Source organism: Tenrec ecaudatus, chromosome 8 (assembly GCF_050624435.1).
Source record: "Tenrec ecaudatus isolate mTenEca1 chromosome 8, mTenEca1.hap1, whole genome shotgun sequence".
Taxonomy (NCBI): Eukaryota; Metazoa; Chordata; class Mammalia; order Afrosoricida; family Tenrecidae; genus Tenrec; species Tenrec ecaudatus.
The window spans coordinates 61,934,635-61,961,972 of record NC_134537.1 but is presented as its reverse complement, the minus strand read 5'-3'; the positions used below and the strand labels follow the sequence as shown (position 1 = coordinate 61,961,972).

The 27,338-nt window shown below is 35.4% G+C and overlaps 1 protein-coding gene across 1 annotated transcript in view; it reads left to right on the top strand.

Annotated features, from left to right (window-relative positions):
* Positions 1–27,338, top strand: part of RYR2 (ryanodine receptor 2) — an 819,632-nt gene that overhangs the window by 337,451 nt on the left and 454,843 nt on the right. Inside the window, exons 11-12 of the mRNA XM_075556394.1 lie at positions 11,417–11,491; positions 21,837–21,993. Coding sequence (XP_075412509.1) covers positions 11,417–11,491; positions 21,837–21,993 — 232 coding nt within the window. The remainder of the gene's footprint in view (positions 1–11,416; positions 11,492–21,836; positions 21,994–27,338) is intronic.

The following is a 27,338-nucleotide window of genomic DNA, read 5'->3' as shown; positions in this document are numbered from 1 at the left end:
CCTCCATCACACATCTGCAAGGGTTTGAATTCTGCCAACTGGGAGCTTGGAAGAGGATATCTAGCTCCAGGTAAGGATTCAGGTCCATCCAACACCTTGATTTCAGCCTCTGAGATCTGAAAGACAACCCAGCTATGTGTCTTCCCAGGCTTATGACCTATTGTGGAATAATCAATAACTCATTTTTAAACTCTTTGGCGCACATACGAAGTCACCAGAATTTGAATCAAATTTATGGCAATTAACAACAACAATGATAATTCGTTATCGATTAACAACAGCATTAGTGAGCAGAATGAACTGGCACGGGCCATTTTGAATCAGACAATCTTATGGTCTACTGTGCTGGGAATAACATTCAAGAGGAAAGGCATGCATTCATTGTCAAAAATGACATTTCAAAATCAATCTTGAAGTACAATGCTGCCTGTGATAAGATAGTATCTATTGTCATACAAAGATGTTCCTTCAATACAAATATTATTCAAATTTATGCAACAATCTCTAAAGCTAGTAATGAAAAAAATGGAAGGATTTTATAAATGTCTATAATCTTAAATTGATCAAACATGCAATCCATATGCATTGATAATTATTGGGGACCAGAATGCAATGGTTGGACACAAAACAGAAGAAACAATAATTGGAAAATCTGACCTTGATATTAGAAATGAAGCTGGAGATAAAAAATAGAATTTTGACAGACCAACAACTTCTTCATTGCAAATAACTTTTTTCAACAACATAAATATACACTTCATGTTCTCCACATAGAATATATAGAAGTCAAATAAATTCATCTGTGGGAAAAAACGATGGGGAATTTTATTATCACCAGTCAAAAGGAGGGAAGGACCTGACTGGAACAAGCCCTTGATTGCTCGTGTGCGAGTTAGGTTAAAGTTAACTAAATTTAAAGTAAGCCCACTAAAGTCAAATACAACCTTGAGTATATCCTACCTGAATTTTGAGAGCATCTCAAGAATAGAGTTGACTGAATTATCTGTAGGATGATATCAACAACATGCACGAAGAAAGCAAAGCTTATTTAAAAGGCAGGATAGCAAGAAAAGAAAAAAGTGGATGTCAGAAGACATTTTGAACATTGTTCTTGATACCTAAGGCAAAAGGAAGACCTGATGAAGTAAAATAATGGAACAAAATTTCAAATAGCACCCCAAAGAAGACAAAGTAAAATACTATCATAAAATGTAAAAAGATCTAGACTAAAATGATAAAGGAAGATATGCTCAGCATATTTTAAATGGAAGGAACTAAATAAAAAACTTTAAGCTTCAAGTAATAATATTGAAATATTCTGTGGGAAAAATATTAAATGAAGCAGGAAGCCTCCAAAGAAGATGGAAGGAATACAATTTCATTGTACCAAAAAGAATTAGTCAACATTCTACCATTTCAAGAGGTACCATAAGTACAAAACCAATGATGCTCAAGGAAAAAGTTCAAGTATTCAACAAAAATAAGGTTCCAGGAATTGATGGAGTACCGGTTGAAATATTTAAACAAGCCGATGAATCCCTGAAAGCACTTAATCATCCATGCTAGGAAACTTGAAAGATGGGTATTTGGCAATTTGACTGGAAGAGGTCTATATTTGTACCCATTTCAAAAAAAAGTTGATCCAATAGAATGATAGACCAATATCATTAATATCACATGCAAGTAAATTTTTGCTGAAGATGATCCTACTATGGTTGCAGCAGCACATTGACAGGTCGGCTGCCTGTTAAGGCAGGATTAAGAAGAGGAAAATGTGATTTGAGGGCTATTATTGCTGATGGTAGATGGATCTTGACTGAAAGCACAGAATATCAGTGAGCTATTTATGCCCAGGCATTTGACGGTGTAGTTCATAACAAACTATGGTTGGCCTAGAGAGTAATGGGAACTCCAGAACAGAACTTGTACATGGATCAGGAGACATCTGTGTGAACAGGGCAGGGAATACTGCATGGTTTAAAATCAGGAAAGGTATGAAACAGGGTGGTATCCTCTCAAAATACTTATTCAATCTGTATCCTGAGCAAATAGCATACTGAGAAAGACAAAGAAACTATTATATGATGAAGAATGTAGCATCATGATTAGGGGATGACGAATTAATAACCTTAGATATGTAGATGACACAAGCTTTCTTGCTGAAGTTGAGAAGACTTGCAGCACTTGCTGATAAAGACAGGGGAATGCAGCCTTCAGTGTGATTACAACTTCATGTAAATAGACCCAAAGCCTCACAACTGGACTAAGAGCTAACATCAGTTGTCAAGGATTTTGTCTTGGCTTGGATTTACAATCAATGTTCATGGAAGCAGCAGACAAGAACTCAAACTATACATTGCATTTGGGTAAATCTGCTTCACAATACCTCTTTAAAGTGTTTAAAAACAAGTACATTACTTTGAGGACAATAGTGAGCCTAATCCAAATGATCGTATTTTCAATTGCTTCATATGCATGTAAACCTTTGGCATTAAATAAGGAAGACTGAAGAACAATTGATGAATTGGGATTGTGGTGCTGATTAAGAATATTGAAAATACCATGGACTGCCAAATGGACAAACACACACATCTTGGAAGAAGTACAGCCAGAGTGCTCCTTAGAGGCAAAGATGACAAGACTTCATTTACGTACTTTGGATATGTTGTCAGGAGAGATCAGTCCTTGAAGGAGGACATGATACTTGATATAGTAGAGATAATGATGAGCTTCATAATTTAACAACTGTTACACTGATATAATGATGTTTTAAGTATTAAATTTTCATACATAAAGTGATAGTTCATTATTTCATACCATTGATACTTAAGAAAGAATAATAAAAGAGAGACACAAAACTAGATTACAAGAGTTTTAAAGCAAATGTTTTGAGAATGATGAGGGTAACAAATGTACAAATGTGCTTGACACACAATGGACGTATGTATGGATTGTGATAAGAGTTGTACGAGCACCCAATAAAATCATTTAAAATAAAGAAAGTAAATGTTTAGAAAATAATGATGGCAACATATGTACAAATATGCCTGATACAATTTATGTATGAATTGTTATAAGAGCTGTAAGGGCCCCTTATAAAATGATCTTTTAATTAAAAATGGTAATGGACAAATATGAAATCGTACTTAACAAAAACAATAAATCTGTTATTTAAAATATTTACATATTACTTTTTAAAAATCATTTTGTTGTGGACTTCTACAGCTCTTATCAAAAATCTACTCATCCATTCATGTATCAAGCACATTTGTACATATGTTGCTATCATCATTTTCATAACATTTTCTTTCTACTTGAGCCCTTGATATCAGCTCCTCATGACCCTAACTCATGAACCCCTCATAATTTATAGATTGTTATTTTTTCATGTCTTACCCTGTCTGATGTTTCCCTTCACCCACTTTTCTGTTGTCCATCCCCCTTGGAGGGACTTATATGTAGATCATTGTGATTGGTCCTCCCCTTCTCCCCACAACTTCCCTTTCCCCTCCCAGTATGAGTACTCTCATTATTGGTCCTGAGGGGCTTCTCTGTCCTGGATTCCTGTATTTTCAGCTCTTATCTGTACTCGGGTACATGCTCTGCTCTAGCTCGATTTGTAAGGTAAAATTGGGGTCATGAGAGTAAGGGGGAGGAAGCATGACAGAGGAAAGTTGTGTTTTATTGGTGCAATACTGCACCCTGACTGGCTTGTCTCTTCCTTGTGACCCTTCTGGATGGGGATAACCAATTGTCTACAGATGGGCTTTGGGTCTCCACTCTGCCTTTCCCCCTCATTCACATTGATATGTCTTTGATGGGTCTTGATGCCTGATACCTGATGCCATTAACACCTCATGATCACATTGGCCGGTGTGCTTCTTCCATGTAGACTTTGCTCCTTCTCAACTAGATGGCTGCTTGTTTATTTTCAAGCCTTTAAGACCCCAGACGCTATATCTTTTCATAGCCTGGCACCATCAGCTATCTTCGCCACATTTGCTTATGCACCCAGTTTGTCTTCTGCAATCATGTTGGGAAGGTGAGCATTCTGGAATGCCAGGTTGTTAGAACAAAGTGTTCTTGCATTGCGGGAGTATTTGAGTAGAGGCCCAATGTCCATCTACTACTTTAATACTTAACATATTAATATATGTACATCGATCTATTTCCCTATCATTATAGATAAATATATTTACATTGCGTAGTAATTCTGGATTGATGTCAACACTTGCAATGTTCTTCTCTTTTATCTATGCATCATCAACTGTGTGATTTATCTTTAACCATCTTTTTGTTGTGTTTGATAAATTAGAAACAGTTTAGATGATTTCTCTTCTTTGAACCTAGTATGTTCATCTTTGAAAAATTCCCTTCCACTTCTGTTTAATTTACAGCAATTGTTCTGACAATATCTTGAGTTCATTAAACATTTTCAAGAATTGAAAAATTCAGTATCTCATGGGAATTTGGAGCATGACAAAGTTGAAATGAGTGACAGCATGTCACCCTCTAATTGCTTGGCACTTTTCCTCTTCACATTATGTTTGTTTACTGATGTAAGAAATGAGAGGGAATAAAAATGAATTCCATCAAAAGTGTAATATGTTTTATGAAATGAATAAATATTATAAGCATTGTTCTAATTTTTTATACATCTGTGACTTGAATGGACATTACTACAGGTATTTAGAATATGCTGTTGTGCAGAGAAACATTCAAAAGAGTAAGGGACCTAAATTTGTGATTTGCCCATTGATTGGGTGCCTAGCCGACCACCATAGAGACAACCTTGATCACAGATGCCATTTTAATAAGCAGGTTAAGAAACTCAACAAAAACTTAGATGATGGTTCTGTTGAACCAGTTGGAACTGACTGAACCCCTGAGTAGTGGGGCACAACAAAGAGGAAGGCCTTCACAAGATGGATTGACACAGTAGCTGTGACAGTAGGCTGCTGCATGGGAACAATTGTGAGGATGATGCAGGACTGGGCAGTGTTTAGTTTTGCTGTGCAGAGTTTCACCATGGATCAGAACTCACTCAGTGGCTCTTAACAAAATAACAAGATGACCAAAGTATTGATCAATGTGGGAACCATCAAAAGAAGATGGAAAGAATACACAGAATCACTGTACCAAAAATAACTAGTCAAAATCCATCTATTTTAATAGATGGCACATGGTTAAGAAGGAGTGGTACTGAAGAAGGAGTTCAAGCAGAACTAAAAACTTTGGCCCAAACCAGCTATCCAGGAATTGAATGAATAACAATTTAAATGCTTAAGTAAGCTGATATAGCGCTGAAAGCATTCACTTGTCTATGTCAAGAAATTTGGAAGACAGTTACCTGGCCAATCAACTGGAAGAGACTCATAGTTGTACCCATTCCAAAAAAAGGTTACCGAACAGAATGCTCAAATTATAGAACAATATAATTAATATCACTTTATAATTTAATTAATTCTCAAATTAGGTAATAATATAATTAAAATACTTTATCAATTTAATATACATTTTCTAATTATCATCCAACAATGGTTGCAGGCATACACTGACAGAAGCTGCCAGAAATTCAGGCCAAATAGAAGAGGAGGTAAATCAAGTGATAGCATAGCTGATGTCAAACTGCGCATTGTACTGCTCTACTTCACAAGATCTCTTTAAAGTGTTGAAATCAAGTACGGTACTTTGAGAACTAAGGCTCTGCTGACCCAAGCCAACATGCTTTCAGTCATCTCGTGTGCATGTGAAAGTTGGACAGTGAATAAAGAAGACAAGAGAATTGATTGGTTTGAATTATAGTGCTTTTGAAGAATATTGAAATACCTGGGATTGTCAAACAATAAGCAGTTCTGAAGTTGGCACAGGATTAAGTGGTGTTTCATTTTGTTATACTTAGCATTGCTACTTGATGGAACCTAATTGATGGCATCTAAAAATAACAATGGTGAGTCTAAACTTCATTGACCAGTCTTTTCTATAATACTATGTACAGGGTTGCAATAATTCATACTCTAGTCAACAGGGACCCACAATAGTAATTTATACCAAAAAGACATGAATCCTTCTTGTTAGCATACTTTTGTTTAAACAGTACATTTCAATAAATGCTGATAATTCTTGTGCATTCCTATGTTGATTTTAAAACTATTTTGTTAAGATCAATCAATAACTACAATTTTTCAAAGAGAATTGAATACTATGATGGATTATACATTAATTTAACATTAGTTTGTAAAAACACTGAGCATTTTCTTATATTCCTTTACAAACTTTTATTAACATAAGCAAAGTGCATCATTATGTCTCTTTCTTAAATTATGTTTTGTTCCTATAGCATTCTACATAAGCAGTTATTAAGTACTATAATTAGGAAGAAGATCTTCAGAGGCTGACAAAATATCTTCTCTTCATAAATTATATAATTAATTCAACATCAAAATGTGATGTGCAGATTAAATTATCATTTATTTTTATTCTCTCTGACATAAATTTGTTCCATGCTCTAGCTTCTCTCTTGAAAAAATGAAATCAAATTATATGTACATTTAGAAAGCAGGAAATTTGTTAGCTGGTTCTTAGAGCTTCACTGCTTAACAGTCATAAAAAGTCAACACTCCAAGTGAATGTAAATAAGAAAGAATGTCCAGTGGAGGGTCAGAAAAAATAAAAAGTGCTTGAGTAATAATCAGCTACGGTAAATAGTGTACAAATAGTTCCCAACTCAGGAAGGTGATCTGCTCTGATGAATCCATTGTGAGTTGATTTTCACATAAGTATAATACCTCATATTTTTAGTTCCATTTTTTGCTTTCATTAATATATTTATAAATTCCATCTTTGTATTTTATGGTTGAGGACATTACATGGAAATGCACAGATACATTTTAATATAAATATTTACACAAATGATAAAGATGAGTTGGACAACATTGGTATTTTGTTACAGTGGTACTAAGCCCAATTGTGGAAAGCTCTAGATTATTCTGGATTATTTCTGAGAATGAGGATGATGTTTTCAGTCACAAAATTAGGAACTGTTCTATATGTGCCTTTTTTTATTCCCTTCAAATATTTTGTGGTAACATCTCACTGCTTCTCAAATCTGTCTGCCCACTGCAACAAAGTTATCAGTGTTTGGGTCCATGTTTTCAAGCAACTGAAGCCCTAGATTTCATTTAGGGCGGAAACCCAGCTAATCTTTTCACTTTATATAGGTAATTAATTAATTAATTTTATATATGTTTGCGTGAATATAGTTTTGACAACATTGCTCTTTCCTATTGTCTGTACTCTCTCTCTCTCTTCTTTAGCATTTATTTTTTCTTGAAAGTTGATATCTGACCCATCAGTTCTCTCTGGAATATAATCAGTTCCACATATCAAATTCTAAACCAGCACTCTTGCCACATGAATGATTCTCCCACCTATCTTTCTCATCATATTATCTTGATCAAATGCTTGGTATGTGTTCACATAACTCAACTTCACTGGACCATCTGCCCCCATTGACCTTGCATACATATTCTCATAACTTCTTGCCAGGACGTTGCAATGATCTCGACGCGCATGGTGGTTGTTAACCAAAGTTTGTTGTAACTCACATGCATAGTAAGTTGGAAGTTTCAAGTACCTACTTCTGTAGGGCTTCTTTATTAGGATGAAACAAAGTTAGATTGGATACGCCCATTTGTTCTTTTCTGTAATTCAGTTATAATAATCCTATTTTTAATGCTCATTTATCAAACTCGATATTTAGGAGATGAAGTAAAATATCTGAAGTACTGTAGCTTTATCTGTATTTCTCTTGATGAGAAAACAGAAATAGTAACAATAGAAATGTGATTTACAATAAATTAGTTCCATATTTGGAAGTTATCTTTTCTCGCAATTAGTTATGAAAGAGAATGGATTCTCACTCTCATCCACCTGGCTCTCTCTGAGATTAAAATTGCCACTGTTGTGGGAATGAATTTCTAACCCGAGGGTCTGGAAACTGCATCCCATGACGCAAATTCAGTATGCTTTTGTAAATGCAATTTTATTGGAACATAGCCATGCTCATCTGTTTACATGTCTATTGGTGCTTTTGTATTAGAACAACAGACTTGATCAGTTATGACTCATAACTTTATTACCCCCAAAGTCCAAATTGTTTACAGCAAAACTCTGTACAGAAAAATTTGTCACTCTGTTTTAGACCATCCTTTCATGCTTTCAGTGAATCCTGAGATGGGCTGTAAGCCACAGTGCTGGAACATATGGCAGATTGTTTGCTGTGAGTCAAAGACTTCAGAAACCAATTTTGCAAAAGGGACAGAGTACTCAGGAAATGACATATATTTTAATCTTTGTAACATATGCATCATGAGCAGAGCTCAAAATTTTTATAGTGTCATTTTACTATCAGAGGATATGAGAGCATGTCCCCTAAAAGTCCTTAATAAAACTGTGTGTGAATTTGAGACCGCAAATACATTTATTTGATACCTAAAATGATTGGGCACAAAAGGGGTAATGGAGATAATACTTGAAAATGAAGTCTTCATAAGAGCCTACTTTTTCCTAAGGGCATCATTGTGCTCTACAAGAGTCTGGAACGGAGGTTGGCTGAGTTCTGATGAAGATTCGTTATGTCAATTTCTGCTTATAGTTAAACTATGTACAACGGAATGAAATATGGCCTGGTCCAGTGCCATCCTTGCAATCATTGCTGTGTGAATCCATTGCTGTAGCCAGTCAGTGCATCTCATTGAAGGTTTTCCTTTTTTTAACCTTTACTTTGGTCAGCACAGTGTTATCAGGCTAGTTCCTCCTGGTAATATACATGTTCAAAGTGTTCACAATGCAAGGTCTAGCCACCACGCTCATGTTGAAGAACTGTACTTCCAAGACAAATTTGTCCATTCTTTTGGAAGGCATGTTATATTCAATATTCTTTTCCAATACCGTAATTCCAGTACATCAATTCATCTCCAGTTTTCTTTATTCATTGTTCAGCTTTCCAATGCAAAGGAGATTACTGAAAATACTATACTTTGGGATAAAGTGCCTTAATTTCAAAGTGCCAATGTGTGCTTTAATGCTTCAAAATCTCTTTTGTAGCAGATTTGTCCAGTGTAATACTTGACTACTTCTTCCATGGGCATTGATTATGAATCCAGGTAAAATGAAATCCTTGACAATTTCGATATTTTCTCCATTTATCACAATGTGAATTGGTTTAATTATAAAGGTTTTTGTTCATTTTTTTATGGTGAAGTATAATCCACTACTTAGATCATATTAATATCTTCATTGCATTATCTTCGTTTTCAGCCAGCAATGTGCTATCATTTGTATATCATTGGTTTTTAATAACTTTCTTTAATCTCAGTGCCGAATCTCTTCAAATAATCCATCTTTTCAGATTTTTTCTTTAACATGTAAATTAAATTCCATATCTTCTTCTGAACCCAGGTTGGATTTCTTATAGTTCCTTGTCAATATCCTTGCCTATGTGCATCCTGATACTGTTGAAGAGATTCTGACTCATAATGATCATGTATGACAGTGGATTTTATATCCCATCAGGAGGCATAGAATAGCTTTTTGTATATTTTTATGATACTAAGATTCATCAATGAATTCCTAATAACTTAATCCAACCATTATAATTTAATGGCCAAAGTAGTGATGTTCAATTGTGGTATATTATTTAAAAGTATAAAAATGAATTTCTAAAATTTGCTGCCAAAAATATGAAACATGAACTGGAATATGCTACTGGATTTTAAGCAACTACCAGGTTAGTGTGCATGCTAAAATATACCATGGGTAACCAATTACAAAATTAAAAATGCAAATAGTGCAACAAGACAAATGATGTATTTTCCCCCAACAAAATAAGAAGAAGGTGAAAAAAGATACCTAAGAAATAAATGAATCTTTTGGGGATCATGTTTTGAGAAAGAAACCAAAAAAGACATATGTGAAAGAGTTTAAGAAACTTAAAATTAATTATTTGATATTATCAAATATCTAATCACTATTCAAGTGTTTTCAATTGTCTCATGGAGGTCTGAAATCAGAGCTTGTTAGCTGTTGTCTAATCAGTTCTGATTCATGGTTTTAGAAAAACAATGCAATATTTCCCATAATGTCTTTGGTGGTTAAAAAATTAATTGGATTTGGCAATTTAAAAGTCACCATTGAGAACTGGTTTGAAAACCCGCAGGAAGGTCTTCAATAGAATCTGGAAAGTGAATACAGCAGGAGAGGAAATGTGCCATTTTTGATACAAGCTAACCTGCATGTACTTAAATGAAGAGAAGGACCCACGGGAGAGGGAGATACTAACTTCTCTGAAAAGAACGTTACAGGAGGAAGATGAATGAGCTAAAACATAGCCCTTGAATGGGTAGAAGTTCTTTTTCAGCAGCTTTTTTAGGGAGTCTCTATGCCCTGGTGGTATAGTGTTTGTGTGGTGGGCTGCTCACCACCAAGTCAGCAGTTTGAAACCACCAGCTATTCCTTGAGAGACAGACAGGGCTTTCTACTCCCAGACAGAATTCTAGTCTGGGAAACTTACAGGAGCAGTTCTATCCTGTCTACAGGGTTAGAATCAACTCCATGGCGGTGAGTTGGGTTTTGGTTGAGTGCACAAAGATGAATTTGGATGATGTACGTATACGATTTAGCATATGTCTGGTACATTGACAAGTTATCATTATGATACTTTTGGATATTGTGTGTGTTTTCATGTTTGTGTGTGATCTGTATCTGAAAAGATTGTTTTGTAATTTTAAAATTTACATGTATATTTTTCTTGTCGTGGTGTACACATTGTATTACTAGCAACAAGATCAGCAATCGAGACCACCAACGAGTCAGTGGGAGAAAGATGAGGTTTTCTACTCGCCTAAAGAGTCACAGTCTCAGAAACCCTATTCTGTCCTACAGGGTTGTTATAAACCAGATTGTGTTGATGACAATGAATTTTTAGTTGATTTTAATATTTTGAAGCTCGTTATATTTAAAAATAAAAAATATTATCCTCACATTTCTTTAAAATGTTTTAAATCTCTAAAACAAGTTAGAACTGAAAATATTTTTATGTATTTTATTGACATAAAATATATTAAAATGCACTTAAAGTCATAGCGTTGAGTCAAATTCTATTCTAGTTTGAGAGAAAGAAGTTAGAATAGGTGAGAGAATAAGAATAATGGAATATGTTTACATCAAAAGTTCCCTTAAGGACAAACATGTTGATCATTGTTACTGTTATTGGGTTCCTTTTATTGTTAGATCGTCTGTCTCTTGCCTCTCAGTAGGACTTAAGCTGTCTGTCCATAAAATTCACATATGTTCTTTTGTAATTATCTTGAAAAATAAAGAATTCAACTAAAGATTGGCCTTTTTTGTTTCACAGAAATGTTCATTATGAAGGTGGTGCTGTATCTGTTTATGCACGTTCCCTTTGGAGACTTGAGACACTGAGAGTTGCGTAAGTAAATCTCTGAAACCTAGTATAACACTCCCAGGTTGCAAAATCGTTCTAGTGTTCTTAACTTGTGTATCTATGGGAGCGTTTATTCTAATAACGAAACATAAATGAATGCAATTTAAGCTTCTTCCTAACTTTACTTATAAAATTATGGTAGGGAGAGCAGGTGGAAACTGAGAAAATATAAAGTGAATTTGTAAACTCTGCTTTTGTCTCCAGATTGATTTGGTTTTGTAACAATATCTCATCCAGACTATACATCTTCTGGCCAAAAGAGTTGCTAGAAAGGAGTGACGGAAGGGTTGGAGACAGGACAAATTGTTTGCAAGCCAATCATGCATTTAAGTTATGATAGACTTGAGATTTAGCCTTCTAAAGGAACCTATATAACTTCCAAATGGTTTATGTAGAGGACTAACATGTGTCTGGTATTTAAATGGTCTGAACCAGCTCTGCAAGTGACTGTGTTTTGTATTCCTATGAAAATAATAAAATGTAGTTACTACAATGAAAGAGAGTCTGCTTAATTTCTTAATTTCTACATCCTTCCCCTACTCTTTCTGGATTTCCTTTCAGTAGGCATGCTCCTAATGTAGTCCTTGTTTGTGGGAATTCAGAAGTGTTAGGTTGAATGGAAAAGCATTTGGCATTTCTGGCTTGGGGGTCACATATTGAAATGGCTCCTATGTAATAGATTATGAGGTCATGTACTTCTGTGATGAAAGAGAGTTCCCTTGTTCACTTCCTTTTACTCTGTTTAAACAGACAACTCCCTGTCCGTGCCTGCCTCTGTAGTTCTGATGTTCACTTAATTATGTAATAGAAGTAGCAGGTTTTTGCCAGGATACAAGCATTGTTTTTTTACTCTTAAAATGCATGCTATTTCTTAACACACTAGCAAGGGGAAATAAAGTACACAAGCCAAGCCTAAAACATTAGTTCTTTTCCCTGCACATTTGTGCATATGGGAGAAGGTATCCATTTTGTCTAATGATTGTTGTTTAGAGAGTTGGACCACTATTGTGTGTTGCTAATCATTGACTTAGTCCCAGAAAAGCCTTGGGAAAATATTATACCCTATGTAATAGCAGAGAAATCTAAAATATGGTAATATTACATTTTATGAACCCCAAAAATGAACTTATAAAGCAGAAGAAATTTCAACATGAACAAGAGTAATTGCTGACTGTCAGCTTGTCTTGCTTGCGAATCACATAATACCTACTTACTTAAAAATAGTTTGATAGCTGAATTTAAAATAAAATCTGTATTGCCACAGATTCACTGTGTATTCATCATAGTAATAAAACAAAGGTAGAGTGAGAGAGAAAGACAAAAATCCAGACTCACAGTTATTAAATTAATTCTGAATCTTACCAACCCTAGAGGACGGAGCTCAGCTGTTTCATAGGGCTTTATGAGCTATCCACTCTCCATCTTTCTGCTGTGGAATTGTAGATGTGTTCCACCAACCAGTCTTTGGGTATAGCAGCTGAGCACTTGAACAACTGCACTTCCAGAGCTCCTCTGGCAGGTAAATAAGTAGGTGTTTGTTTTAGTGACTGATGCTATGTTTCATCTTCAGAAAATGAGCTCATCTTGAATTCTTTTAGATCTGCAGCTCTAAACTAGTGGGTCGTGACCTCTTTGGGGGTCATAAGACTCTTTCACAGGGGTTGCCCAATTTATGACAGTTGCAAAATTACAGTTCTGAAGTATCAATGAAAATAATTTTATGGTTGGGGGTCACTACAACATGAGGAAATGTATTAAAGGGTCGTGGCATTCAGAAGGTTGAGAACCACTGCTTTATATACATATGATAGTGATGATAAAATGTCTTTTTAAATTATTTTGAATAAGATATCAGAATAAAACACTTGAAAAAAAAGAAATGATAGGGAATGATGTAGTTGAATTGTCACTTTCCAAAATAGGTGGTACTATGTTATAACAGAATCAGGACACGAAGAAGGTTAAGTCCTTCTCTGAAAGTAATATTTTAACTAGTATCTTTTGTTCATTTTTCTATAATGTTTTTGATCAACTAATAAATATTTGTTGAAAATTTATAAGATGTCTAGCAGACAAGTATTATCTTTTTTGTTTTTGTAATTTTACCCAACATCACTTTTATTTCCCCCCAACAGTTTTGTTAGCATCTAATTAACATAAGTAAGATTTTTAAGCTACCTAAACAACACCATATGCATTGGACCAGTCCCCAGAGAAGGACAGCATGATTGATAGAGTGGAAGGGGCAGTAAAAAGAGGAAGGCTGTCAACAAAATGGATCGACACAGTGGTCACAGAAAGGGTCTGAAGCATTTGGTCATTTTCTCCTTGAAATCATGTTTCTGGTTACTCTCTTATGACAGAACTTTACCTAAAGTAATCTATATTAATGATTGAAACATTTTTCTCTGTTCATTTTATCAAATACCTTTGTGGAAAAAATATATCTTATTGTCATGTTTCTTGTGGCAAAAACCAGTTTGCTTAAAAAGAATGATTATAGAATTTGTTGAGTTGTTTTGTGATTTGCTTTTTGTGTTCTCAACATCAGCAACAATATAAATTATTGAAAATGAAATAAGACATAATGTGATTCAAAACTTTAAAATACTTTCATTCCATTCATTGATTATTTATAATATTGAGTTCCTTCTATATAAATAAATAGTTGATGATGAATATTTACATAATGAAAACAATGAAATTAATTGAAAATGCACGTCTTAGGGGATAAGGGATGTTATTGTATCTGGGTTAAAGGCGTATTCATTGGTGCCTATTATTTCAGATTATTTGGTTACTTGAGATTCAGGTCTTTGGTTCCCAGGCCAAAGCATCTTGTGTGAATAAGAACACCCTCCATTTTTTATGTATTAGAAAAAAATGATAGTAAAGGTATTGTTGGAAAGGAAAACTGCTAAAATTTCCTACCCAGCTGATTGGCCAAAATTGAGAATCTGAATATATATATATATATATATATATATATATACATATATATACACCTCTGGCCACAAAGGTAGGGAAATCAGATATCCTATTATGCATATCACCATTTTAGAGAAATTTTAGTATATTTATATAAGGAGAGTAAATGGATATTTATAGTAATGCAATTAGTAATAGCAAATGCTTGAAAACCAACTGCATTTCTGTCAATCCAAAAAACTCACTGCCATTGAATCACTTTTGACTCATAACAACCCTATAAGTTGTGACAGTCATTAAATGACTATTACATTATAGTTAAAATTAACAAAATAGAGTTAACTATATATATCTGGATGGATTGTGTAATAAAATATTTCACAAAAAGCCATTTTCAAAAAGATTCTATAATACTATTGATAGAAAGCTTGGAAGCCAAAGGTTTGTATAATTTTAGATGTACAATATGTAGTGCAGGTAAATATCACGAGTGCATGCACTAGAGTGATAGATACCCCGAATTAAAACAGAAGTTAATTGGGACAGAACTTCATTGTGTTTTTGATATTGCAACTTAAGGCAGATGTTGAGTACATATAGGTGCTCCCTATATTTGTTTTTATACCTTTGAGTGTTTTAAAAAATTATGTAGGTAAGAGCAAAAGAGGTGGTACAGAAATAAAGACATTTTATCTGTCACTTGCTTATTAATAGGGACAGTAAAAGGAGATGCAGCGGGAGGCTAGTGAGGCTACAAAGGAAGGACTTATTGGTTTAAAAAAGTCTACAGTCAGTTTGGCAGTCTGTCAGCCTAGTTTTCCAGATATACGGTAAATGGAAATGACATCTTGGTAAACTAAGGTTGGCTCTAAGAGCCATGATATTTTTAAATAAGCAAACGAAAGTTTCATCTTTACAGTGGCAAGTAACTTTGAAAAACTAAGCTTTTTACTGTACTTGCAAGCTAACAAGCTAGCCTGTCAAAATAATCTAGGGGAAAGACATAAGATTCCAGGGTCGGGAGTGCGGGGGTGGGGTGGGGGAAGCAACATCATTAACCAAGTACAGCAAGCAGCATGAGCTTTTTATTTACATCAATTCTTCTTGCTTCTTAACCCTAAGTAAACAATGATGTTGTGCTAGCAGGATTTGTGTTACAACAGAGGAACCCTGAGCTTGGGAACCCCAATGACTTTAAAGGGCTGTAGCAAACCTGACTACTCTTTCCCATAAAATAAAAAAACAATAAAGAAACAAGCTCCCTGCTCTTGGGTTGATGCCATTTCACAGTGACCCCATTGGACAGGGTGGAACTGCTCCAGTGAGTTTCTAGACTGTCACTGCTGAAGGAAGTAGAAGTCCTGTTTTCTCCCTTTGAGTGGGCGGTGGTTTGAGCGGGTGGATAGCAGCCATGATTTTGGTCAAGCTGATGAAGAAACAAATCTTCTTTGCTCTGTTGTCCAAGGCTACACAAGCATTCTTGAAATGGTCGTGCAGAAAAAGTTGTCAATATCTCCTGCTGGGAAGATGTGCAGAAAGTGTGCAACTACATTCTAGACTTGTATGAAGAGCAAGGGTCGAAATGCTCCCTCTTTCTTTCAGCTATTAAAATACGTAACTCTCAAGTCAATGCAAATACATAACTTTGGAGCCTCTTGAAGGACAGGATACCAAAATCTATGAAAGCATGAGAGGAAATATAAGAGAGAGATATATAAGACAAAACTCAATTTTTGTATGCTAGGTACATTGTGTAGACAATTCAGAAAAAGGGACTTCAAAATATATATGTAATTACTTATGTGCTTATTTATTACATAATGAAGGATTTATACACCATAGAGGTATATGATGAAATGTAAAAATAGAAAGTGAAATACAGATTTTGTTGCTTTTACAAAACAAATTCCAGATATGTTTTCAAAAATCATAGCTATTTCTTCCCTTCATACTGAGTCCACCACTTGTCTGTGAGCTTTTTGTGCTGTGTTACTTTACATGTTTCTGTGACTCTGGAAGATATGGCACCGTTATTTCAAAGATGGGCAAGGTAACCCCAAATGGTCACATTTTGGTGATGTTTTAAACTAAGACAGACTATTAAGAAGGTCTGGACCGTCTCTTTCTAACAGAGTTGCACAGTGAGGATGTTGTGAATGGCAGATGAACATTATGTGATATATTGGTGAAGATCAGCTTAAGATTTAAAAGCACTCAAAATAGGACTAGGGAAGAGCTGCTTCCTCAAGAGAGAGTCTACATAAATTATGCCGATAAAGTAAATCTTGTAGGACCTTTATTTGCTGATATGACACAACTCAAAGAGAGAAAAATACTGGCACACACCCATGAATAATTGGAATTACATTGTAGGAACAATGAGTCTAGAAAACTTAGAAGTTGTCAGGAGTGAAATACAACACATTAAGATTGATACCCTAGAAATTAATGAGCTGAACTAGACAGGCATTGGTCATTTTTAATCAGATAATCATATCACCTATTCAGACAGGAATTAAAAGTTTGAAAAGAATGGCATCACATTCTCAAAAACTTTTCAAGCTCTATCCTGAAGTTCAATGCTGTCAGTGGTAAGATAATACCCATATACTTACACTGAAGACCAGTTAATGCAAAGACCATTCAAATTTGCACACTAAGTCCTAAGTCAAGGATGAAGTTGAAGTTGCTTTTGGTGCCATCAAGTCAGCTCCGGTCCATAGTGATCCTATGCACACAGAACGAAACACCGCAGGGTTCTGTGCTATCCTCGCCAATGTTCCTATATTCAAGTTCATTTATGCAGCCAATTTGTCAATCCACTTCTTGTGCATCTTCCTTTTTAGTTTTATTTTTTGGCTACCCTTCCATTTTACCTAACATGCTGTGCTTTTCCAGGGATTGGTCTCTCCAAACAGTAGGCCCAAAGTATACCTCTAAGGAGCACGCTTCCCTTACTTTTTCCAACACTCTGGCCTTATTCTTTGAATGCCAGGAAGAAGTGGAAGACTTTTTTAAAACAAATTCTGCAATTTAATGTTAATCAATATGCAATCAAGAAACACTGATAACTACTAGAGATTGGAAGACAACAGTTAGAAACAAAGAAAAACACCAAGAGTGGAAACTATAGTCACTGTGATAGAAATGACACCAGAGACCACATGATAGCATTTTACAAAACTGGAGACATTAATTGCAAATGCTTTATTCATAACATAAACTGGTTGATTTCACAAGATGGAATACACAGGAATCAAATGGGCTATATCTGTGGAAAGGGATGGAAAACCTCAGTATAATAAGTTAGAGCAAGATCAACAGAACAGACCTATCGATTGCTCATATATGCAAGTTCAGGTTGAAGCCGAAGAAAACTGAAACAAGTCCATGCGAGCCAAAGTATGTCTTGTAGCACATACCATCTGAATGTCCAGAACATATCAAGAATAGATTTGACACATTGAACGTGAATGACCAAAGGTCAATGACTTTGTGGGATGACATCATACATGCAGAAAGTAAAAGGTCATTAAAAAAGAAAGGAAGGAAAAACAAAAACTGATGTTGCAAAGGGCTCTGAATACTTTCTTTTGTTGGTAAAGTAGCTAAAGCAAATGAAAGAAATGATGTAAAACAGGTATCATCTGTTTTGGGATCCAAGGGTTGCTTGAGAAGACAAAAAAAAGCTATATGTTGAAATGTTTCAAAACCTAAATTGGAATATCAAAAGAGAGGCATATAATCAACATTTTCAAGCTTGAAGAATGAAGTCAAAAAGTTAGGCAATAATTACAATATTGAAGTATGCTATGGCAAAACATTAAATGCAGTTCACCAAACTGACCTTCACCAAAGGACCTAAAACATAATGGGGAACAGATAGTCTCCTCAATAAATGGCACTGGAAAAATCGCATGCCCGTCCACAGAAGAAACAAGGCCAATGCCTCCTCACTCCACACACAAAAACAAACTAAAGATGAACCCAAAACCTAAGTAAATCCCAGAGTCATAAAAAGCACCACTGAGAACAATTAATGGCCCTACTCCAGAGCATAAATACACGATCAAACAACAAAACCACACACCATGTTGTGGTTAGGCGCAAGTGAGTAAGTTCCAACCCAAAGTGACCCTATGCACATCCGAATGGAGCATTGCCTGGTTTTATGCCATGTTCACAATTGTTACTGTACTTGAGCCCATTGTCAATCCATCTTGTTGAGGGCCTGGCTCTTCTTTTGCTGCCTAAGTATGATAAGTGACGCACCGTAGATAACAAATTGATGATTGGGACTTAACTAAAAAGAGGGCGCTTTGATGCACACTAGTAGGTCCCAGTCATCTACTGTGCGTGGTTTCTTTGTTATGCTAGAGAGTGTCTTTAGGTAAGAGAAAGCTTGAAATTGATTTTCACCTTCAGCCTCATGGCACAGTGTTGAAAGTCTTGGTCAGCAGGACAGGTCAGAGGTCACTTGCTATGCCTAGGGAGAAATATTTGGAAATGTACTTCTGGAATGATTTACCACCTTTCTATAGGACAATAGAAATTCTATTTGTGAAATTATGAGTTGAAACCCACTCAAAGCAGTGGATTTTGTTTTGTTTTGGAATTTGGATGACGGGCATACAGTAATTGCCTTCTGGTTAGGTTCACTGGAGGGTAACTATGAGACCTGAAGTTATTTTATGATGCTGCTAATCACAGTTCAGCATTCAGATGACACTGGTGAGAACTTTACACCACAACAAAAGAGGAGTGTGGTATCCACGACACCTTCAAGAAATTAGGGTAAAAACTATAAATGTAGTCTAAATTTTATAGTATCTTGTTAATGTAGGCTAAGTTGATGATGATTAAGATGAATGATTATTTGAAAAAATATTCAAATATTTCTTCAAATGTATTGTTCTCACAGTATATAAATTTTTAGTGTATAAATTTTTGTTTTTGTGATAATTCTACATTATCATCAAGGTTAATTGGCACATGATAATGTATTTAGTGTGAAACTGTTCCTATTTAAATGTTTTACAAGCAAAATCTATAGAAAAACAAACTAATTTAATATTCTCCTGCTAATTCTTCGTGGTAGTTTTGCAAGTCAAAAATCCAGATTAGGAAAATAACCCCAAATTGATATATACAATTGATATATACAAATTGATATGCAAAGCTATATGACATACTTCTCTTGAAACTCAGTGTCAAGTTAGCGCTGATGCATAGTGACCGCTGTGGGTTTCCAAGGCTGTAACTGTTTATGGCAAGAGGCAATCCAGTCTTTCTGCCACAGACTTGCTGCTGGTTTCAGCCTGCAGACGAGGAGCATCACAGTGGAATGCATAACCACTGCACCACCAGGGCTCCTCCCGGATTGTTTTAGAGTATACCTTTTCCCTTCATAAAATACCTGTCAGTATTCTCTTCATGTCATTTAGCTACCATTTTAGCTTATCTAATATCAATTTTGCCATCATAATTTCCTTTTGGCATGGTAAATGATTTTCCCTCATTTATTTATCTACTGTATTTTGTGTTGATATATAGCAATCATTTACCATTTCAACGTTTCTTTTACTTATATAATTCAATGACATTACTTAAGCTCATCAAATTGTGAAACCATCAACACTATTTGTTTCAAATTCTTCATCATCCTTGATAGAAGCTCAGCCTCCTGAGCAGTGATTCTTTCTGTCTCCCTCCTTCCTGCCTGTCTCTGAGCACCAGTAACAAACTTTATCTCTATGTGCTTACTTGTTTTAGATATTTTATACAAGTAACTTCATGCAGTATTGCTTGCATGTCTGACTTCTTTCACTCCACATGTTTCCCCCTGTTGCTCCATGGTACAGCAGGATTTCTTTTCCTTCGGTGGCTGAGCACTGTTCCAAATTAAATGAGTATGTCACATTTTATTCTTCTGTCCATCTGTTGAGTAATATTTAGGCTAATTACATGTTTTTATTATTATGTGTATTGTTGCAAACACTCATTTATTTGAGCAATTTTGCATTAAATGTTATTAAGTATGTGTCCTATTCACGATATGTAGGCAGTCATATAGCCCAGTTCTGTAGTTAGTGACATTCATGATATTAGAGCTGGGCCCTCTCTCAGCCCTGGAGTACAGGCATAGTTCTATAATGTATGCTACTATTGTGCAATGTGGACTCTGGATCTAGATTTTGTTTTCTGTTCTTTATGATAAATAGGGTAATATTTTAAACCAGATTTTAATAATCATAACTTCTTTATTTTAACTTTTCTCCCCTCTAGGCTTTTCACAACTCTAATTTTCTTGAGTCTTTTACTTTTGGTTGCTGTTCATCAATTTTTAATGATATGATTTTTCTACAACATTAACATTTAGATAGCCAAAGACAACCTAAATACTGTTCAATAGGAGAATGAATAAACAAACAAGGGTATATCAACAAAATAGAATAGTATAAGATGTTAAAGAATAAGGATGATCTGTGAAATACCTCATAACATAGATGAGCCTGAAAGACACTATCCTGAGTGATTAGTCAATCACAAATGGATAAATGTTGTATGAAACCATTAGTATAAAAATTCAAAAACAGTTTTCATACCAAATGGACACTCTTTGATGGTTGCCAGGGGCAGGAGAGGAAGGGTACATTAACTGCTAACTAGCAGGTAAGCAGTTGGTTGAAAGGGAAGACAGTATACGGTAAGAGTGAAGTCAGCAAAGAAGATGAAGGTTAAAAAAGACAACAGGGCAAGAGAGACAATACTATATATATAAAATCCTGAAATAACAATACAGTATGAGTGACTATGTAGATTAAGCATGCGTGCTGACACAGATGGGATAATTCAGACCATATCCATAGGAAGAAAAAAGTAAACTAAAGCATAGGGCTAGAATTCTATTGTCAATAAACTATGCTCTAAATAAACATTTTAGTTTAAATATATGATTTTCAACGAAATCTGTTTTAAGATTGACTATGATACTGTTATTTTTCATGTATATTCTGTGCAAGTACAGTTCAAAAGTATATTCTAATTTATTTAAATTTATAATTCTTCTTTCTGTAAGCATGATTATAGGTTAACTCAGAACACAAACTCCTAGTCTGCATTTAAAATTCTATATAGGATGCTCTGAAATAAGAAAATCTTGACTTAAACTTCATGATACTTGTGACTTAGATTTGTGGCATTGGATATTGCTTAATTGTTCTGAATAGTCATTTGTGATATGTAAAATAAGATTAATATCACAAACATAAGATTTTTGAGAATACTTAATAGGGGAATGCGTGCAAAGAACCTTTGTTCATTGTCTGACATACACATTTTACTGGCTGTTTCTCCTGTTATTATGGCTGTTATTGCATCCAGTCCTAATATTTTTTGTTAGATGGAGTGGAAGCCATATAAGATGGGGCCAGCCCTTCCGACTACGCCATGTGACAACAGGAAAATATTTAAGTCTCCTGGAAGACCAAAACCTTCTACTCATGGACAAAGAAAAAGCCGATGTAAAGTCTACAGCATTTACCTTCCGGTCCTCCAAGGTAAGACAGAAAGAGTATTTTTAATTTCTTGTATGGATATCCCTATTACATTTATTTTAATGTGGAAATGCAAAAAAATCAATGTTGTGAGCATGCTTTACATATATTTCCAAATTCTTAATTTTTCTCCAAACTGTTCTTACAGAGTAAAACTCATTTCTTGAATGTGCCAAAAGTGTTTCATCTAGCTAAGAGTTCTGCAGTTATATAGCTCCTTTCCTGTCCTTCAGGAGTTGACAGTAGTGTTTGCATCCCTGTGCTAGAGTATGATTAAATACTAATAATAAACTAGTTTGCATCTAATCAATTTTGCTTCAGGGTGATCCCATGCAAATCAGAATATACCGTGCTCCATAAGATTTGATGGCAACAAGTGTACAGCTGTGTTTGACACAATGGATGGATGTATGGATTGTGATAAAGAGTTGTTCGATCCCTCAATAAATTGATTAAGTAATTAAAAAAAGAATACATAATGAAGAAAAAAAGATTTTCAGTGACTGATTTTCAAAAGTTTATCTCATGTTTTTTCTTCTGAATAGGAAGGCCATTTCTTTAGACCACTTCTTCCTACTTCACTTATGGCTGATGAAGTGAAACCAGAATGAGCCAGATTTGTAAACTGTGGTGTACTGGAACAGTAACTGAAACAAGAACATATATGTGCTGATGCTCAAGTAGAAACTTAATTTTCCTTTCTCAAAACACAGGCAAAACCACGTTACTTTGCCAACTGTATTTCTTAGCAAGCAGAATTGAGTGCCCTGATGAAAAAAAACTGTCACAACCAACTGTGCCTCACCAATGTGTGTCACTCTCCATCCACAGTCCTAGCAATAATCCAATATTCTGCACCAGGCGCCTCAGAGAGCTGACTGTGCTTCTTTTGAGGCACTGTTCCAGGGCTTTGACCCATATTTTTCTCATTGTGGTTATTGTTCCACTTCACTTAACACCTAAAATTTCACTTTTGTTCCAATTTTATTGTGATACTATGATTGAAACTATTAGAAGTCCTGCTCATGAAGAACCTATGCATGGGTAGACTTGAATTCCAAATCTTTCAGCTAGTAATCAGACTTTAGACTAGACAAAATTAAAGGCACATCAAAATCTGATTGGAATGCAGTACTGTACTCCAGCATATGCAGAACTCCTGTGTGCTCGCTGACCCACCACACATGCCATGAATGTTGCACAGCAAAGTAACAAATGCCTAGAATAGTTTAGTGTCTCAATGTCACGTTCATTAGCAATAAAAGAAATACAGATTAAAACAACAATGAGATGTCACTTCACACCAACACTTTTGGCAAAATTCAATAAAAATGAAAATAACAATGCTTGAGACTATGTGGAGAGATAGGAATGCTTTTACATTGCTAATGGGACTGTGGAATTGCACAACCATTATGGAAATCAGTGCAGAACTTCCTTAAACAAATGCAAGTCCCTTATGATCCCCAATTATGAAGGAATGTATCAACAAACTCTGGTACCTTTATACCATGCACCCATTAAAAAAATAACAACTCTCTTAAACATCAAAATAGATGTTTTGGACAAAACTGGAAAAATGGTATGCTTAGAAAACTCAGGCAATCTTATACAAATAGATATTTAATATCACCATTATTATATGGAAAAACAAAGAAACACCAGCATACTTTATAAACCAGTAAAACAAGACTTTGATGAGTATAAGTAGGCCAGGGATGGAGGCAGTAATGGGGGATAGGGAGACAGTCTGCAGTGGGTAGGTAGATGAGAAACAACAACAAATCCACATATTTGGAATGTTTAATAGGATATTGGTATTGATTTCATTCTTGATATTGCCTGTGTAAATCTATATATAATGATTTTAAAACGTAATATATAAAGTAATGGATTATATCCACAATAATTATATTATATACTGTATGTTATATTAATATATTATATGTTATTATATATTATGTTTTTTTAAAAACTAACTAAAAACCTCCCTCCAGATTTCCTATCTCTCAAACCTAAATAGTGGTATGATGAGAGGGTGAGAGAGAGAGGTGGGGGTGGGTGTTTAGTAAAATTGAAATGGACTTGGAGTCTTTAGTGATAAAGGATTTCATGTAAAACAAACAAACAAAAAATACCTGTTCACTTCATATGTTCCAAAGAGTTTTTGAACTTAATATGCGTATCAGATGAGAGGAAATTTGATCAGATGAAACTGAATGGACCGAAGAGGGGAACTTCAAGGGATTGACACGTACAATGAGTGATGCAAAGTTACAAAAGTCTACATAGAAAACAAAATCTACAGGAGAGAGAAGAAAGTATAAATAAATAGTAAAAAAAAAACCATTGCTGCATTTCTGTTTTGTTAATTAAGAAAATATGATCAATATTTTTATTGTTGTGTGCCTATTGAGTCAATCCAATTCAGCAACCCTGGAGGACAGTGCAGAACTTCCCTTCCGGTTTCCTAAACTGTAATCGTTAACAGAAGCAGATGACCAGATCTTAGCTCCTGCAAAGAAGTTGGTGGGTTCAAAGAATGCATATTTTAGTTAGCAGCTAAGTAAGTAATCATTGTGATACCATAGATTCTTTACGAAAATGAATAGAAGGTGTAAATAACATATAAGAAGGTATATCATTCACAAATAAGAACCAGTTGTCATTGAGTTTATTCCAATTGATGGCTATCCCATTTGCATCAGAAAAACTGCTCTACAGTTGGTTTATTGATTTTTAGAATAAACCACCAGGTCTTTCTCTTGAGAAACCTCCTCAAGGACTCAAACCTCCCACCTTTTGGTTAGTAAGCAGACACTTATTTGCACTACCTCATGACTCTTACTCATCTATTGCATCTATATCCATATCTCATACTTGGAACTTTGGGGTGTCTAAGGCTGGCATCCTACAGGGATTCTTCTTCCAATTGGAATTTCTTTCACTTGTGAGTCTGCAAGCACTGACCCTAGGCTTTGCTTGGGAACCTAAGATTTCACCAACCCAGAACTTGAGAGATATAGTCAAAAGAAGGGACTCTCCTCACCTCCACTCCTTGATTTTTAAACAAATACTATTTATTTTAACAGTTTTATTGGCATATAAATCACATATCATACAATTCAATAGTTCAATCATATTAAAAAGGGTTGTGGAGATAATTATCTCCACAGTCCATTTTAGAAAATCCATTGTCTTCCTTTACTTATTGTTATCAGCTCCCCAATTCCCATCCACCTCCCTGTCATACGCTCCGAGGAGCCATCATTGCAGCCCCTGTCTTTATGTCTTCACGCATCTTGGATTTCATCTACAGAAAAAACATAGGAAAAATTCAGGGGGTGGGGGAAGGCCACTGAAGCTGCCACCTTAAAAACCACTTAAATAGAGGAGACCCCACCAAAGCCGGGGTGGCTATTTCAGAATTTGGGGAAGGGAAAGGGTTGTTCAGTTGCTGCTACACAACATTGTGCTGAGATCACACAAAGAAACAGACATTTCTAGCAGAATGATAATCGAAACTTAATAGAAACACAAGTCAGGATGGTGGGGAGTTCTCAGAGAAGACAATTACATTTCTGTTGGTGGGTAAGCGAGGAGGAGCAATTTCCCATAGGAGAAAAAAAAATAGGCTTAACAGTATTTGTATAGAACTCAAGGAGAGAATATGCCCAGTACTGTGTTCCTAATTGGACACTTTTGACCTAGTTGTTACCCAACCCTGGATGATACAGGCTGTGTGCTATAGGGGACCTTAGACTTTGTTCTTTTGAGGCAAACATCCTCCTCCATAGAACATACCAGAAGGACTTGATGTAGAAACCCACTTAAATGAACCGGAGTTTACCCCTAACTCACTTGTCTCCCTTGATCTTACGGTTGAAACTCCCTAGTATTTCAGAACCAGTTTACAGCGATCCCAAGGATATAGAACTGGAGTTTTTGGACTTTAGTGTGTATTTCTTGCCTTGAGAAGGTGTCCAGTGAATTGTGGCCTGGAACTACCTTACAGTTACTATTTTAATGGCCCCCTTGGTTTATTTTGACCAATTTTAATGACTTTTCTAAGGTAATAAAACATCTTCCATTTTTAAAGTTATGGTCCCCCAATTAAAATTTTAAAAATAATACAAACGATTCATATACTAAATTATGTTTTTCCTTCTAAGATATCATGCCTACAGAAACACATACCTAACAACTACGCAAACAAGAAGCTCACTGCCACTGAGTCTGGGCTGACTAATAGTGACCCTCTGGGTCAGGGCATATCTGCTTCTGCGAGTTTCTGAGAATAGCACTCCTATGGATGTAAAAAGCTCAGTCTTTCTTCCATGGAGCAGCTGGTGGTTTAAAAATTGCTGACCTTGTGGTTAGCAGCCCAGCGCAGAACCACTACATCACTAGAGCTCCTTAAGTGCTAGTGGACTCTTATTTCCTTTACAGTTCTACTTCTGTTAGCTTCCAAAGTTCATCTATATGGATCATAATAAATTATGGATAATTTTAAGGATAAAAATGTTTTAGATCTAATGAAAATAAATGTTATAGGAACTTAGAAAATTTATATATATATAAATATATGTGTATATCTATATATCATATAGATATATTTAAAACCTTATTGCTATATAGTAGATTATAACTCATAGGGACCCTATAGGACAGAGTAGAATCACCCCTGTGGGATTCTGAGACTTCAAATTTTTATGAGAGTAGATAACTTAATCTTTCTCCCTCAGCGTTGCTGATGGGGTACAGCTTCTGACCTTGCGGTTGGCAGCCCAACACCTAACTAACTACACCACCAGGACTCCAAAGTCAGGATTTGGCAGAAGACTCAGTAATGAAACATAATCAAATATAGAATGGTTTTTCATATAATCCTGGTGGGTCCTCTCTGTGGAAAATAGTTTACCCAATAAAGACCCTAATTTGGTTCATGTAGTTTTTTTTAAGAGACATTTTTCACTTTCTCTACTCTTAAGACTCCTCCAGGACCAGTGGTGAGAGAGGCGATGCCTGGAGGGTGGAGGGATAGTGGGGTAGAAAGGGGGAACTTAATACAAGAACCAATGTATAGCCTCCTCCCTGGGGGAGGGACAGCAGAGAAGAGGGCAGGGGAGACGTCGGACAGTGTAACATATGACAAAATAATAACAATTTATGAATTATGAAGGCTTCATGAGGTAGGGGGAAGTGGTGAGGATGGGGGAAATTAGCAGCTGAAATTAAAGGCTCCAGTGGAAGGCAAATATTTTGAGAATGATGATAGCAACAAATGTGCATATGCGCTTGATGCAACGGATGTATGTATGGATAGTGATAAGAATTGCACGAGTCAC